The following is a 14,871-nucleotide window of genomic DNA, read 5'->3' as shown; positions in this document are numbered from 1 at the left end:
GCACACAAAATAAATAAACATTGTAGAAGATATATCGTTCTTTTGGGCTATAGCAAGTTAATGTAAATGAACAACTGACATATTATACTCAACTCTACCAATTTAGGAAATTATCTAAACCAACAAATCTCTGTTTTAATATCCTATACATAGAAAATCCTAGAGTCTTTATTTGTGCAGCTGCTGTAAGTCTATTCATAGACCCAAGACCAAAAGCATTTTGAAGCATTTATTGGAGAAATCCTGTTAGCAAAGGTTTCTCTGGGTTGTTTCCTTTAAGTCATTGGGACACAGTATATCATTTTGCCTAACAAGATGGAAATAATACACCCTGGCTTTGCTGCCCTGCTGTGGAAAAAAGTCCTTAAGGTCAATGAAGACTACAGAAGCACTTACAAGTCCCATAGCCCATATCATAGTGTGACTTGTCATTGGATATTTTATCTTCTGCTGGCCAATATGTGATCTACATTGAGGCTGCATTTCAGCACCATGGACAGCAACACACCAAGGCACAAGTATGAGCCTTGCAGGCAGAAACCCACTGCTGGATGGAGCTTTAACAGGACTTTCTCAATATTTCTTTGGTCCAAACGACATGGTGAAGAATTTACTTTTTTGTCCACTGAGCAAATGGCTAGTGAATGTTTAAATTTTACCAGCTGGTCAATAGATTACTATTGTTTGATTTTTGACTGTTTAGTTAAGCATATCTACTAGCCACCTGCATATTTTACTAGTATTTGGCTGATGGCTTATGCTAATTTTAAGCCCTGCCTATAAATATCTTCATTTCAGGCTACTTGCTAATTGCCCCCAATCAAACCAGACTTCCCAGTCTGAAGAGAAGTTGTCAGTGGTTGGTTGGGGCAGTTGATTGGATTTATAGATAAAAGGAAAGCTTCTCAAAATTGATTGTGATGAAAGTTGACCTATTGTTCAGTGTAACATTTCACTGAAAGGAGCACTATGTAGTTTTTTTAAGGGAAAAAAAAACGTAATCCAAAGAGAAATTTGATTGATATTCATGCCTAAACAAACTAAATAAACAAACAGTCTTCGTTTTCATGACTGAATAAACAAAGTGACCTTAAAGGACATCATTATTTCATACTGTTTTACTTTGTTTATACTTGGCGGACCCTGCCACCTTTCTAGCTTCAAACAGTGTTCTGGGACCTTATTTTAACTTGTTTATTCAGTTATGGAAAAAATAAATATTTCTGAGTTTGTATTACCTCATTTATATTGTAAATATTAAAACTTTTGAGTTCAAATTTTTCATTCTTCATCTAAATTTGGCTATTGACATAAAACAGCTTCCTAGCAAAAGCTATGCCTGGTAGCATTATGACACATAGGCTAAAGTAGCCTAATTTGCGTGAAAGTTACTTTATTTTTACTTCAAGAAATGTCATAACCATAATTAATGGAGAAAAAAAAAGAAGTAAAAAAAAAAACCCCACCTGTGTTCATGTTGGTAACTTGCTAACGTTAGCTACCTGACACAATGGGAGGCAGTCCTTAATCCCACCCTGCTAGCAAACACTTGTTTGTTTTTTTTAGCTAATATTGAGGCCCTCCACGTATGAGAGGCTGTTTGTCCGTTTATTATTTACGTAACTAATATTAATTAAGACTATTAATTAATACAACATAATAATAATCACATGCTAGTTTCATAAGCACGTTTTCTTTGTCGGAAAATTAAGCGTTGTAAAATTAAAGGCTGCCGAATATGCTTCCAATATCACTCCTCTCATTACTGATATTCCCCAATGCAAGCCGCGCCACTTCCCATTTGGGAGCGGTCTCCCTCCGCCGTATGTAGAGCCGACTGAAGAGAAGCAGAGCCTCAGTCAGTGTGCTGGCACAGAGCGAGGCTGCAGCGACTTCTTCGCGTCTTCGGTGCTCACAGGTATCTCGCTCCCTTCCTCTCCAGAGCAAGTCACCCGGATTAAGAACAAAAAGAAACAAAACAAAACAAAGAAAAGAAAAGAAAAGAAAAAAATAAATCTTTTTTTCCCCCGACGCGCACTCCACCCGATGTGAAAGAGACAGAGAGGGGAAAGGAGAGCAGATCAAAACAGAAGAGAAATGGGAGCGTTCAGGGTGCTGCTGGGGAGTTTACATTACATGGGACTCTACATGCAACTTAGTGTCTCCACAAGGCAAGCTGGACACGGCGAGATAGAGAACCACATCTCTGGGAACGGTAGGTGTGAGATCCGCTTCACATTCCTCTCATTCATCTTCTTCTTCTTTTTATTTATCTATTTATTTTTGTTGTTGATGAGAGGACACCAGAGGGGCTGTGGAGAGGACGGCATAGGTGATGCCATCTGCTCACATGCAGAGGGGGAATTAAACAAAGAGCAGCACGCAGCCTGAGAGAGGCTGGTGCTGATGATGCCAACTCCTGTGTTTTCTTTGATTGTGTGTAACCAAAGAGCTCTTGGTGAGCTTGCTGTCAGTCATTACAAGAGAAATAGTTTGGGTCTGTGCGGGGAATGAATCAGCCTGTCATTCAGTCAGTGCATGTCTGCCCATCTCATTTAAATGTGGCTGTTCAGAGGGCTCAGTGCACCTGTGGTAGCTCTTTCTAATGACTCTTTGATAGAACCGGTGGTGTAAGCGTCTGTGCTGTATGCTGAGCCTGCGCTCATGACTGACAGGATTTTCTTTTCTCTGAGAGCTGCAGCTCTTCTCGCCCTCCTCGCCTCCTGATCAGTGGGTGATTCATCCACACGGAGCAGAGGTGATGTCAGCTGATAGATGGAAGTTAATATCCTCTTTTAGTATCCCCATGAAGTCTATACTGAACAACCTTCCCTCAGATCTGCCTCCTTCTCTCTCATCAGGAGCTTCCCTAAATGGCCTCCAGTGTTTACACATTGTTACGTCATACAGACTGGCACATACACACACACAGTGTGTAATGGCTCTCTGATTTGTTTCAGTAACTTTGGCCCGGCCTGTCAGTCTCCACAGGTTGTGCACGATGTTAGTGTGGGTGGAAAATCAAGTAAGGAGGAGGTGATGTTGAATGAGCGGAGGTGGTGACCAACAAGTGCCCTTGAGGCTTGAATGCAGTAGATCAGTAACCAGCTTTGCTTTCTTCTGTCACGTCAAATAAAGTTTTATATAGCCCAGTGCCCAAATTCACAATTTGCCTCAACTTTACAATCTCTTTATCGCTCAAACATCCACGACAGTTTTCATCCCACACACTGAGCTGCACGCTGCAATTTTTTTCATTAATTATATCAAATCTCAGAGCAAGGTTACAACACACAGGAGAGTCATATTCCCTTCAAATGGGACACTGATTTGTGCAAATATAATTATCTGGTTGGATATCATCATGTCTGCACACACAAAGTGATTAATTGAAACTTGAAGCAGAACTCAAAAACCTCAGACCACTTTTCCCCCTCTAGCGTTTCCAAGTGGCACTATTGTTGGCAGCTGGATCGCTTTCTTTTTCCTCAGAGTAGCGACTTCCAGCAGCACAGAACAAAATAAGAGTTTATTCATTTATTTAGTCTACAATAGAGAGATGTTAAAGCAGCTAAAGATGGTGCCAGGCTCTCAGCCTGATCGGATCACCAGTCATACTTTATTTTCCCGGGAGATTTCATGTCCGCAGACAAAATAGCATGAAAGTGAGTCTAATGGGAAACCAATCTACCAATCTAAATGCTGATGGTGTCATTTTTCTATAGCCGTTACACTGTGCGATCAAAATTTACCTCATAATAAGTTAAAGCAACAAAACTTGAATAATGCTTGTTTAACGGAATAGTTCAACATTCTGGGAAATACACTCATCCCTTTCTCACAGAGACTTGGTTAAGATCAATCAATTCAGATCCTTATACTTACCTAAATGTTGTTTAAAGGAACGTTGTGTAGAAATTGGCATTTTGTGCAATTTGGCTCCCCCTACAGTTTCTGAGTGCAACAACACTGTGGTAAATACAAATCCCAGGTCTGTAACAGTCTGTCAGACGTAATGTAGGTGCTGACTACAAACAAAACTCATTGCGTCATAACAATGTTATGTGTTGAAAACTTGTATGTTGAAGTAAACACGTATATAACGCTGTGATCCTCTCACTGAAATTACACAGTGCAGAAACAAGTGAAGCTGTTATTTTAAGGTTAAACGGTCACATAATGTTTCTTGGAATATGTATCTGACCCATTGTAATAACAGCCTGATCATTCCGACACGACTTATTTTCATGAGCTATTCAATCCAAACACTGAAGATCCTCATTCAAGATGATAAATTTAAATTATTGATGTGATATAAAAAGTTTAAACTAGGAGAATGAGACTCTTTAAATTGATGTGACACAATCAGCTAACAGATTAAGACAACAGATTAGTTATCGATTGGATGTCTCATCAGGGAATCCTTCAGAATCAGCTTGGGACTTCCCTAACCTCTGGTCTTTATGCGAAAAGCTAAGCTAAACGTCTCCTGGCTCTAGCTTAATTTTTATTGACGCATATGAGTAATATTAAGCTTCTCATCACAACTTGTGCCAAGAAACGAACAAGCGTGTTTCCTAAAATGTTGAATTATTCCTTTAAGTCAAGTCTTGCATACTTGTTTTTTCCCCCCTCAGCTTTTACCCCATCTAGCACTGACTTCAGTGCTAGATGGGGTTTGTTCAGTTGTCACTGACATGCCTCAGGTGTCATAACATGACCTTAGTATGATCACACTGGTCACATGCTGGGGGTGCTGTAACCTCTGTCTCTGATTAAAGATCGTTTCTGGTGTTAGATGAATGTCCCTCTTGATCTTCCTCCTTCCGTTCTCTGACTCCGAGTCGATGATCTTTGACTCCCTCCCAGTCGATGCTGTGTCTGGTCGGTGTTCGCAGACAGCTGATGTCTGTTTCCAGTGTTTACTCAGTCTCTTGTCATCTTTCCCATTTCATCCATGGAGTGTTCCTCACAGCTGTCACATGTGCTGTCCAATCCTTCTCTCCGGGGGCGTCCTGTCTTTAGGTTTTACCAGCAGAGATCTCAAAGTGTTGAATGGTTTGTGGTCAGTTTAAAACTGTGGCTCATGTTCCCGTACATGGTATGGTAATTTAGCCGTGCTTGTCTTTGTCTTGACGAGCACAAGCAAGTCATTAGACTTTATAAACCATCCATTAAATCTTTTGTCTCTGATATCCTGTTAAAGGATTTCTCCGTATTTAAAATATTTTGTATTTCACTTTTTGTCTCCACTTGGAGCAAGATGAGTAATATTTCATTGCAGGTTGGTGCATCCAGAACATAACGCATCAGAGTCTGTTTTCAGACTGAATAATGTGCTTGTGCTAACAGTGGGTGTGTGGGATTTTTATGGAAATGAGTGTATGCAGATACACTTGTTTTTGTTTTGTCCTGAGGGTAGAATGAAAGAAAAGAGGAAGACAACAAGAGATGTAAAAGTCTTGCAGATGCAATTGCATTAATAGTTTCATGTACTGTTATTTCTAATTGAAACATTAAATGGCCCTGCAATGTAATAATTTGTCATATTAGAGTCAGAAGTTAAGTCTTGAACTGAATTGAATTGTAGGTATAATGATCTGAAGAGTAGGAGTGATGAGAGTTCAAGCATGTAGACTAGGATAAACCCACCTAAACTCCATTGAACACCTTTTATATTTGCACAGCGAGTATCACCAAATGAATAGCAAGAGGACCGCCATTGTGAAGACTTCATTTGCTTTTCTGGGAATATACTGTTTGGCTTGTATTGGTGGTTTCGGAGCCCCACGGGGGTCATAAATTATCCTCCCTTTTCTTCTCTGGCACTCCACCAGCTGCAAAAAGAGAACAGTGATGAAGAAGAAAAGGAAGTAACATAAATGAAAAAGAAAAAGAAAAAAACAATCTGGATTTGCTCTATTTTCATAATGTTCCGGTCCACATCTGCCCAGGCTGTGCTTTAGTCATTGATACTTTTCAATTAACTCCTAATTAGGGCATGGTTATCCAGCGAAGCGATTATTCCAGCCAATCAATTGCCTTAATTAATCACTGAAGGGTAAATGAGCCGTCGGGCCAATGAGATGCCCAAACTTTACAAAGGAAAACAATCTGTAATGAGACAATGCAAACAGACATTTGGAGAACAGGTTTGTCTTCACATTTTATGTGCATTACTGTTTCTTCAGCATGAATTTGAATTGAAACATATTTTCCACTTTAATGTAAGAATGTATTTCTGGCACTGCTGAAGGTATCAGTGCCTGTGAGCCTTCACTCAGGGCCCGACTTATATCCTCACCCCGTTTTGACCTCCACCACCAGAGAAACCAGTCCCATTCCGACTCCCATTATCAGATTGGATTTGAACCATTTTTTTTTTTCCAATTCAACAAGTGAATCATTTGCCATTCAGTGAAGACAGAACCCTTTATGTCTGCCGCAGCACCTTTAAATGGCTTCAGGCATGGCTGCTCCTCTTCTATGACAGTATTTCAGTGGAATATACTGAATGGATGGATGAGTAAAAACCCAGGTCTGGCACAGATGCAATCACAGGCTGGAATGGTTAAGCCACCTTTACAGCCCCCTTCTTCACCCCCTTAAATGCTCCCCTCTAATGATGGGTGTGTTGTGTGATAAATATAGTCGGGAGGAAAATAGGAGCAAGCAAACTGGAGCACCGAGGCAATGACATCACACTACTGTTAGACTATTAAAGATTCAACAGTAGCCAATGCGGTATCACTGGCAAACATTCAGCAGCAGCTTGTGGGGTTTACTCGCATCTTCTGCAGAATCAGACACCAAATGTGCCCGTCTGCTCCTTTCCTCCCACTCACTCGCAGTTCATTTATGATGGGGGGTGTAGTGACATGACAGCGGGGTTCCATACATCATCACGGCAGTGAGTATAGAAGAACAAGTGTCATGAAGAAATCTCAAAATGAGGTGTCCTGATTTTGAGTTTTTCGTTACTGTTAGAATATAGTGCACTGTTATGTAGATCAGCTCGTATGGGCACAGATCCAAGTAGCACTGAATAAACATAACATAGTATTAGATTTTCCAAAAATAATCACAGGAACAGCTGCTTCATCGCATCAGAGAGATTTTGTGACAGTACTTAGTTTGAATATCTGTGTTTGATATATGCGTCAGTTATTGGCAGTTATATGTAAATTGGCCTTACCTAAGAGAATATGCTATATACTGTGTATTGTATGCATTATACTTCTGCCAAAAGAGGAAGTTAAACGCAGCATGAGAACATTGCAAACTGTAGGAAAACACTGAAAGTCAGACTAAAAACAAAATGGATTGATACATTCTTAACTTCTTATGATATTGGTTAACAGCAGTTAGCCTACCTACCAAGCTTACTCCAAAAATAGTAACCATACTGTAACTCCCATAACATTTTATGAAAGACATTTTAAAATGTTGCACTAAAAAAGCAAACATACCAGCCACCTAAATAATGTAGGTCAATATGTCAACAATGAAAATGTTGAAAAACATCCTATCTAGCAATGTTGAGAGGAAGTGACAGTGAGATGGATCTGTCCCTTTGTCTTGATCCACACCAAATTTTAATGGGGTCTATTCTGGGCTGAGACTCATCCTCCATCTAAGTTTCCTGGAAATCCGTTCAGTAGTTTTTGTGTAATCGTACTGACAAACCAACCAACAGATGAAAGAATTACCTCCTTGGCAGAGGTAACTAATGATGGCTGTCCTGATTTACTAGCATAAAGTGGAGCCATCGTCAATGTTATCAGAAACACCTGTGACATTCCTGTTATGGATCTCAAACATCCAGTGATATTATTGGTTAACATTTTACCACTAGCCACCAGCAGCTAGTCTACCTGCCTAGCTTAATGTAGCTACTACTAGCCATAACTTCGAGGAAGAAATTATTTGTTCTGCTGCGAATCTGATAGCTCTTACATATTAAGTCCATCCTTAAAAGTTAAGTGTGTTGGATTTGGGGGCAGAAACGGAATATAATATTCATAGTTATGTTTTTATCAGTTTTTAATCAACTGAAAATAAGAATTATACTGTTCATTACCTGAGGATATCGACAGAGAGAGTGGGTCCTCTTCCACGGAGTCTGCCATGTTGCACCGACATGTTTCTACAGTAGCCCAGAAGAGACAAACTAAACATGGGTTCTATAGAGGGCCATTTGCATTTTTAATGGGGTTTTTTTTGTGTTTTTAGAGGCCAGTATAGGGAGGGTGAGATGAGGGGTGCTCAGTTGGATGCAATCTGCAACCACATCGCTAGACCTACACTGGACCTTTAAGTTCTTACTTTTGGTTTGATGTAACACTACCTATAGACAAAAGTCTGACTGGTAGTTTCTCACAGTGTTTTAATGTATGTATGATGTGTGAATCAAGAAAATTAGACAATTGACAATTTGACAAATTTCTCAACCAAACCCCCAGTTTTTATGTGTTTTATATCATTGTAAGTCGAATTTCATCCGGATTTGAAGTGATGGTTGTACAAAACAAGCAATTATCCTGGGCCCTGGGAAACTGTGATGAGCATTTTCCCAATTTAGAGACTTAACACCTATCTGTATTCTGTGCAAAGTCAATAGACACTAATTTGCCTGGAAATTAAGATGTGATGTAGCCTAAATTTGTTTCAGACTTTAAGATACTTGGGGCTCTTTCACACTCTGTCTGCCTGCCACTGTCAGTAAACACAAAGAGACATAAAGTGGAAGAAGAAGGAAAGTGTCAGTACAAACAGGAAGCATGGGTGAGGGAGCAGTGGAGAGAGGGACAGGCTGACAGTTTTAGAGCTTGTTGGCGCTCAGCAGTAGGCAGAGCGGATGTATTTAGGTCCTGACCTCGGTATCTACTCCTCACTGTGCAGACAAGTGCTGGAGGGCAGCCTGGGATAAACTACAGTGAAGAGAGAAATTATTACTGTAGCTGCACCTTAACTCTGCACAATGCACAGCTCGGTTGTCACAGGACTCAAAAATCAATCTTGTAAACGTCTCCTGTTTTTGTCTGCATATCCTTTCATGAGCAAAGTGTACTCAAAGTGATAACCCATGACACTTTCACATTAATAGGGGTTGATTTTGCTGCTGTCCGAAGGGATTCTAGTTATACCTACTTCATGAGGGTTGTTAAACTTCAAGGATTGTCAAGTGACAGTGGGAACCATCATTTTTGGGAAACTGAAAGTCTATATTAATCAGTCTATATTACAGAAAGAAAATTCCTTCTTAATATAGTATTTTGTCAGGCTTTTAAAATATCCTAATAAGTGAAGAGAAACAATATGGAGTAAACACGAACCTGTTACTCATTTTGGCCTTTTACAGGATCAATATTGATAATAGTGAGATTTTCATGTCTTGTTTGATTATACAGCAGATCTAGTTGCTTTATAAATACTGTGAAACAAGACACTCAATTCCTGAGAAATACACACAGTGTGTATCTAGAGACTTTGTCTTTAAACAAGCCATCAGGACTACTGCGAGGTTGTGATGTCACAACTCTCAGCCACGCCCCCAGCACGACTGTGGTCGAAAAATCACCAGCAGAGCTGATTCCGAAATACCGTGGGTGGTGCCTGCTCAGGCCTATGAGAGTTGACCAATCAGAACAGACTGGGTTTTTTAGGAGGGGGGCCTTAAAGAGACAGGCACTAAAATGGGGTATTCAGACAGAGGGTGAATAGAGGTGCTGCAGGAATGGACAGTATAAGAAACATTAAAGCACTTTAACATCTTCTAGTAGGCATCCAAAATATAGTATGAAACTGAAAATGAGCATAATATTTTACCTTTAAAATGTTTAGAGATCTTTAGAGGGGGTTTGCTTTTTAAGAAATGTGCGTTTTATTTATAATATAATATCATTTTTGCCCAGATGTATGTATTAAACACTCTCAATTTCTGCTCCAACCTTCCCCCTCAGCAGTGGCTATCTTACAAAGCCATAGGTGGAGACTTTCGGTGGTGCCAGCTTGACAAAGTAGCTCACTCAAAATGTCATTAAATTAGCTTAGTCTGAAGACCTAAAAGGCCAAAATAATGAAGTGAAAAAGGAGACATCAAAAAACAGAAAGTTTGGGAATAAAAAAAACACAATGTTGGGGAAAGACTAGATTGCGGTGAACAGGAAACTGCAGTCCTGGCTGAAACTAAGACAGGGACACATGATGATTGCTTATGACATCAAAATCTTGTTGGCTGATAAAGGAAAAAAGGATCTTACGGCATGGACAGCCTAGTTAGAGCGACATAAAACAGATATGGAAGTTGGGCTGGAGGGCAGAACAGCCAAGATGAAAAGATCAATCACCCTTCTGCTACACAGTGAGACCAAACTTCCTGCCAAGTGTGAAGACATGGAATCAAGGTCAAGATGCAACAACATTTGCATATTTGGTGTGGCAAGAGGCTCACAGCAAAAATCAGCATGGTACGATTGTGATTGACTTTAGACGTTCATCACTTCAACTTAAAGATGACTTAAACGTCCACATTAGTAAAGCACACTGCTCATTGACTGCTAAACCTAAAAGTTAACTTAGCTTTCATTGACCGTTGAGTAAAAGAACAAGCACTGCAACAAGCATAAAAGTGAGGCAGAATTGTGTACCACAGACTGACTTTACTTCAACCACTACTGCACAAGTGAGGACAAAAGAAATGGAAACCAGTGTGGCATGTAATTAAAAAGCTCAAGAAAAAGAATACCAAGGCACAGTCCCCATACCCTGCCTGGCTTAAACTATTTTTGGAGTCGGGCACGAAAACATTCAAGGCGCTGACAGGCTGTGCGTCTGGGCTCAAGGAGATGGGGATTCACATTCAAGAGGACGAGACAGCGAAACCTCAGAAATCCCTGATACTGCGATGGGGAAGAATGAAGACGGAAGGCTCCCAAAGATGGAAGACACAGACATACTGACTCTCATCCAAGTGATTCCATCCAAATAAAATGCTTGGTTCTCAAGAAGGACACTGAATAAATAAAATGTCTGCTGACTATGACTGCTTAATAGATTCATATTAATGTTAGATTTAGGAGATTAGAGCTGGAACGTTTGAAAAAACTGCAAATAATTGTACCGATTCTAAGCTGACACTACATAGAAGCTGGAGAATAGCAGGAAATATATAGCAAGGCAATATATCAAAATTCTACTCAAGAATAAACCTGCCATTCCTAACTGAAAGAAGAGGCATCTGAAATGATAAGACCTGATTTACATCAGGAAAGAAGAACTACTATAGCAATCCTAAAGAATGATAAACAGACGGGATGCTGGGAGAGTTTTATACAAGTCTTGCAGAGGAGGCTGCTCCGGCTCTATAGTTTCTAATCATGCTCTATCAGCGGGGAGCCACTAAGAACTTGGTCAGAGGTTATCATCTTTGTTCTGTTAAAGAAATGCACTGATCCTACTCTGTGTATATAGACCAGTCAGTTTTTTATGCAGTGATCAGAAACATTCTGGCACAATGTATGCAGAGGAACAGCTAAATTGATCAAACCATTGTAGGCAAGGAGCTAACAACATTTGGACGGTATTGTGTCTATATTAAGTATTAAAAAGCCCTCTCAATGGGGCTTTTTAAATGTTTGGTTTTCATTCTACTTACATTGACTCGGTCACAGTTAAATACGCTGAGCCAAAATCACATATTAGGGTAAATGGGTGCTGTTCAGAATTAGGCAGGAGGATTGTCTTAGTCCACCATTATTTGCTTTAAGCATTGGACCTTGTATTTTTGAGCAGGCCGTCCTCCATCTCAGCATTGTTTCCGTCTAAATGACTATGGAGAAATATCAGGCTATTTCACAAATGAAACAAAATCTATAGCCATTATGCTTCCTGGTGAATGTTTGTCAGAGCTAGAAGAAAAGGTTGCATTCAAGTGCGTTGTTTAAACAACTTTATAAAGAGTTTTATGTCTAACTGCGACTATAATGTTTTTTGCAATTCAGGCATTTACCTCAGAAACACAGAAAGTGGAAGAACATATGTAACCTGTCTTCTACAAGAAAACCTGATCACTGACTTAAGTTGGAGAGGACTGTATCCATAAATGTTGGCACTCCCTAAAACTCTTACAGTGTTGACTATGAATCAGGCTGGTTTTATAACCTGAGAACAGACCAGGCAATAATTTTGGTCATTTTTTCTTTTTTGTTGGCAAGGCAGTGTGAGGCAATTTCTGCATTGTTAACAAATGGCATTTCAGCATTCACACTGCATGTTATGCAGGATTTCCTAGTTTCTATGAAGAAATAAGAAGAATAATCTTTATTTGATCACATATCTGGTACTCTGCATTTAATCCAACCTGTGGGAGCAGTGGGTGCGGGTTAACCCTCGCAACCGGGGACCAACTCCAGATCTTAGCCCGTGCCTTTGATCAAGAATACTGACTGGAGAATCAACCTGCAGTATGTGTGCATCTTTTGATGGTGGCGGACACCAAATTACCTGGAGGAAACCCACACAAGCACGGGGAGAACATGCAAACTCTGCACAGAAGAGCCCTGTTCTGGATTTGAACCCAGGACCTTCTTGCTGTAAGGCAACCGTGCTATCTATTGCACCACGAAATAATTTAATTGGCTCCACCAGAGTGAATTCTTTTATTAAGGTAGAAAAGATAGGTTCTTTCTGTGTCTGTAGCTCAGGTGAGGCAAGGCAGGTTTATTAATAATGCACCATTCAGACACAAGGCAATTTTACTACTTTTGCTTTCCACAGACATGGAAAATAGATGAACAATAAGGCAATAAGAACATAATTACACCAAACAATAATTATAGGCAATAAAAACAAAAAGCAAAGATAAGCAAATAAATAGTGACAGATTAAAAAATAATTTTCATTAAAAAAAACAATTAAACATTAACAGAAAATGAATAGTTACAAATTAAAAAGAAGTTATGAATCTATTTATTGGAAAGCCACAATAAACAGTAATGTTTATAGCCCTGATTTAAATGAGCCTAACGGTTTTATCAGACCTCAGGAAGCTTGTTCCACAGGTGGGGAGCATAGAAACTAAAGCTGCTTTGTCTTGCTCAATTTTGATCTTGGTAACACTGAGTAAACCTTTAACAGGTGACCTGTGGGGTCTGGATGTTCTGTAACGTACCAGTAAATCACAGATGTATTAGGCTTGAGACCATTTAGTGCTTTACATACAGGTAATAGGATTTTAAAATCTGTCCTTTGACACACAAGTGTAATGTGCTCCACTGTCTTGGTGTCAGTGAGGAGTGTGGCAGCAGCAATCTGGACAAACTGCAGCTGCATATGAAGCTTCCTATTCCACATTATGACAGCTGAGCAGTACAGTAGTGAATTTACAGAAATGATGGAACAATGTGAAGAATTTATCCAATGTGCCCGAAGCATTAAATCTTCACTCTAGCTGACGGTGGTACTGTAGCTGTGGTCAGTGAGGAAGTCATCTCTGACTGTCCCTGTCTAATACAACCAGGCGATTTATCAGTCTCACCCTTAAAAAACAGAACATGGCAGCAGTTCAGGTGTTGTAGTCATCGCCTGACACTGTGGACTCAGACCTTCGTTGTCCTCCATCATTCGCGCCTCTTCCTTCCTTCCTCTCGCCTGTCACCGCTCGCTGTGTTGTGTGTAATAAACTCTGAATCCCCCCTCTGATTGGAACGCTCTCCACAAAATCGGCACAAACAAGCTGCGGGGTCAGCCGACAGTCAAGGACTCTCCCTCTTTCTCTCTCCATAAGTGCCTTCTGCTACACTCGTCCTTCGCTCCCTCACAGAGCACTGTACTGGTGTGTGTGTGTGTGGGGGGACATACTTTGGAGGAGAAATGATTGTGGGCAGCTTTGAGCACGGCGATCCACAGCTATACTTTCTCTGAGGTGTCCCTCTGACTGAAAGTCATCACCGGGACTCATCATCCAACCCGTGTGAGCGTGTGTGCGGACTTTGTTGAGAGATGATAAGGCAGCTTTGAGACTGATGATCCAAACCGTGACTCTCTGTATATGTGTGTGTGTGTTTGTGTTTTTGCATGGGTGTGCACTGCGAGTTGTGTGTTCAAAGAGATGCGGGGTGGGGGGGATAGAGTACTCCCTCCATTGCACTCAGCATGATGATGTTGGGGGAAGTGCTTGGCTGTGAAGGCTTGTCTGAGAGAGTGTTGCTTATCTTCCATTAGACACATTACTGCCAATGTTGCCATCAAAGTGGAAAGATACACACACACACACACACACATGCACACAGACTCTCAGATTTAGAGAGACACACGCACGCACGCACGCACTCTTCTCCTGGGGAGGCACTTGGCAGGATTCATCTGTTGGCAGTCTCACTGAGGGAGGAAAGAGGAGGAGGTGGTGGTGGAGGAGGAGGAGGAAGAGAGGCGAATGGGGGAACGTGATGTATCCGTGGTCCAGGATCAGTCATTTGCAGCCTGAAAGAGCTCTTGAGCCTCCAGCAGGCCACCACATAATTTAGTGAAGTATCATTGTTCCCTGGAGAGTGTCTCTGATTTGTGTTGGATTTTTTTTTTTTTTCAAACTATGCAAGACAAGACAAGATAAGATAAGACAGAGCTTTATTTATCCTGAGGGAAACTGTCATGCAGCAGGAAAGAGTGCAAAGAAAATATATATATAAATTAAAGATTAAAGGTGCACTCTGTAGTTTTGGGGAAGAAATTTTAATCAGAAGAGAAAGATCATTGATGTTTTTATGCCTAAACCAACTAAGTAAATAAACTCTCTTTGTTTTCATGACTGAATAAACAAACTGATATTTAAGGACAACACAGTTTCATACTGTTTTACTTTGTTTATATTTG

At 40.4% G+C, this 14,871-nt stretch overlaps 1 protein-coding gene across 1 annotated transcript in view; it reads left to right on the top strand.

Moving 5' to 3' along the window:
- The first annotated feature begins 1,988 nt into the window (after nucleotides 1–1,988).
- The window catches only part of vstm2la (V-set and transmembrane domain containing 2 like a), a 66,208-nt gene continuing 53,325 nt past the window's right edge, over nucleotides 1,989–14,871 (top strand). The window contains exon 1 of the mRNA XM_073470733.1: nucleotides 1,989–2,215. Within this exon, the coding sequence (XP_073326834.1) occupies nucleotides 2,098–2,215 (118 nt within the window). The 5' untranslated portion in view covers nucleotides 1,989–2,097. The remainder of the gene's footprint in view (nucleotides 2,216–14,871) is intronic.

The sequence above is a fragment of the Pagrus major genome, chromosome 7, assembly GCF_040436345.1.
Source record: "Pagrus major chromosome 7, Pma_NU_1.0".
NCBI lineage: Eukaryota > Metazoa > Chordata > Actinopteri > Spariformes > Sparidae > Pagrus > Pagrus major.
The sequence above is the reverse complement of the archived record's forward strand: the minus strand, read 5'-3'. Positions and strand labels throughout refer to the sequence as shown.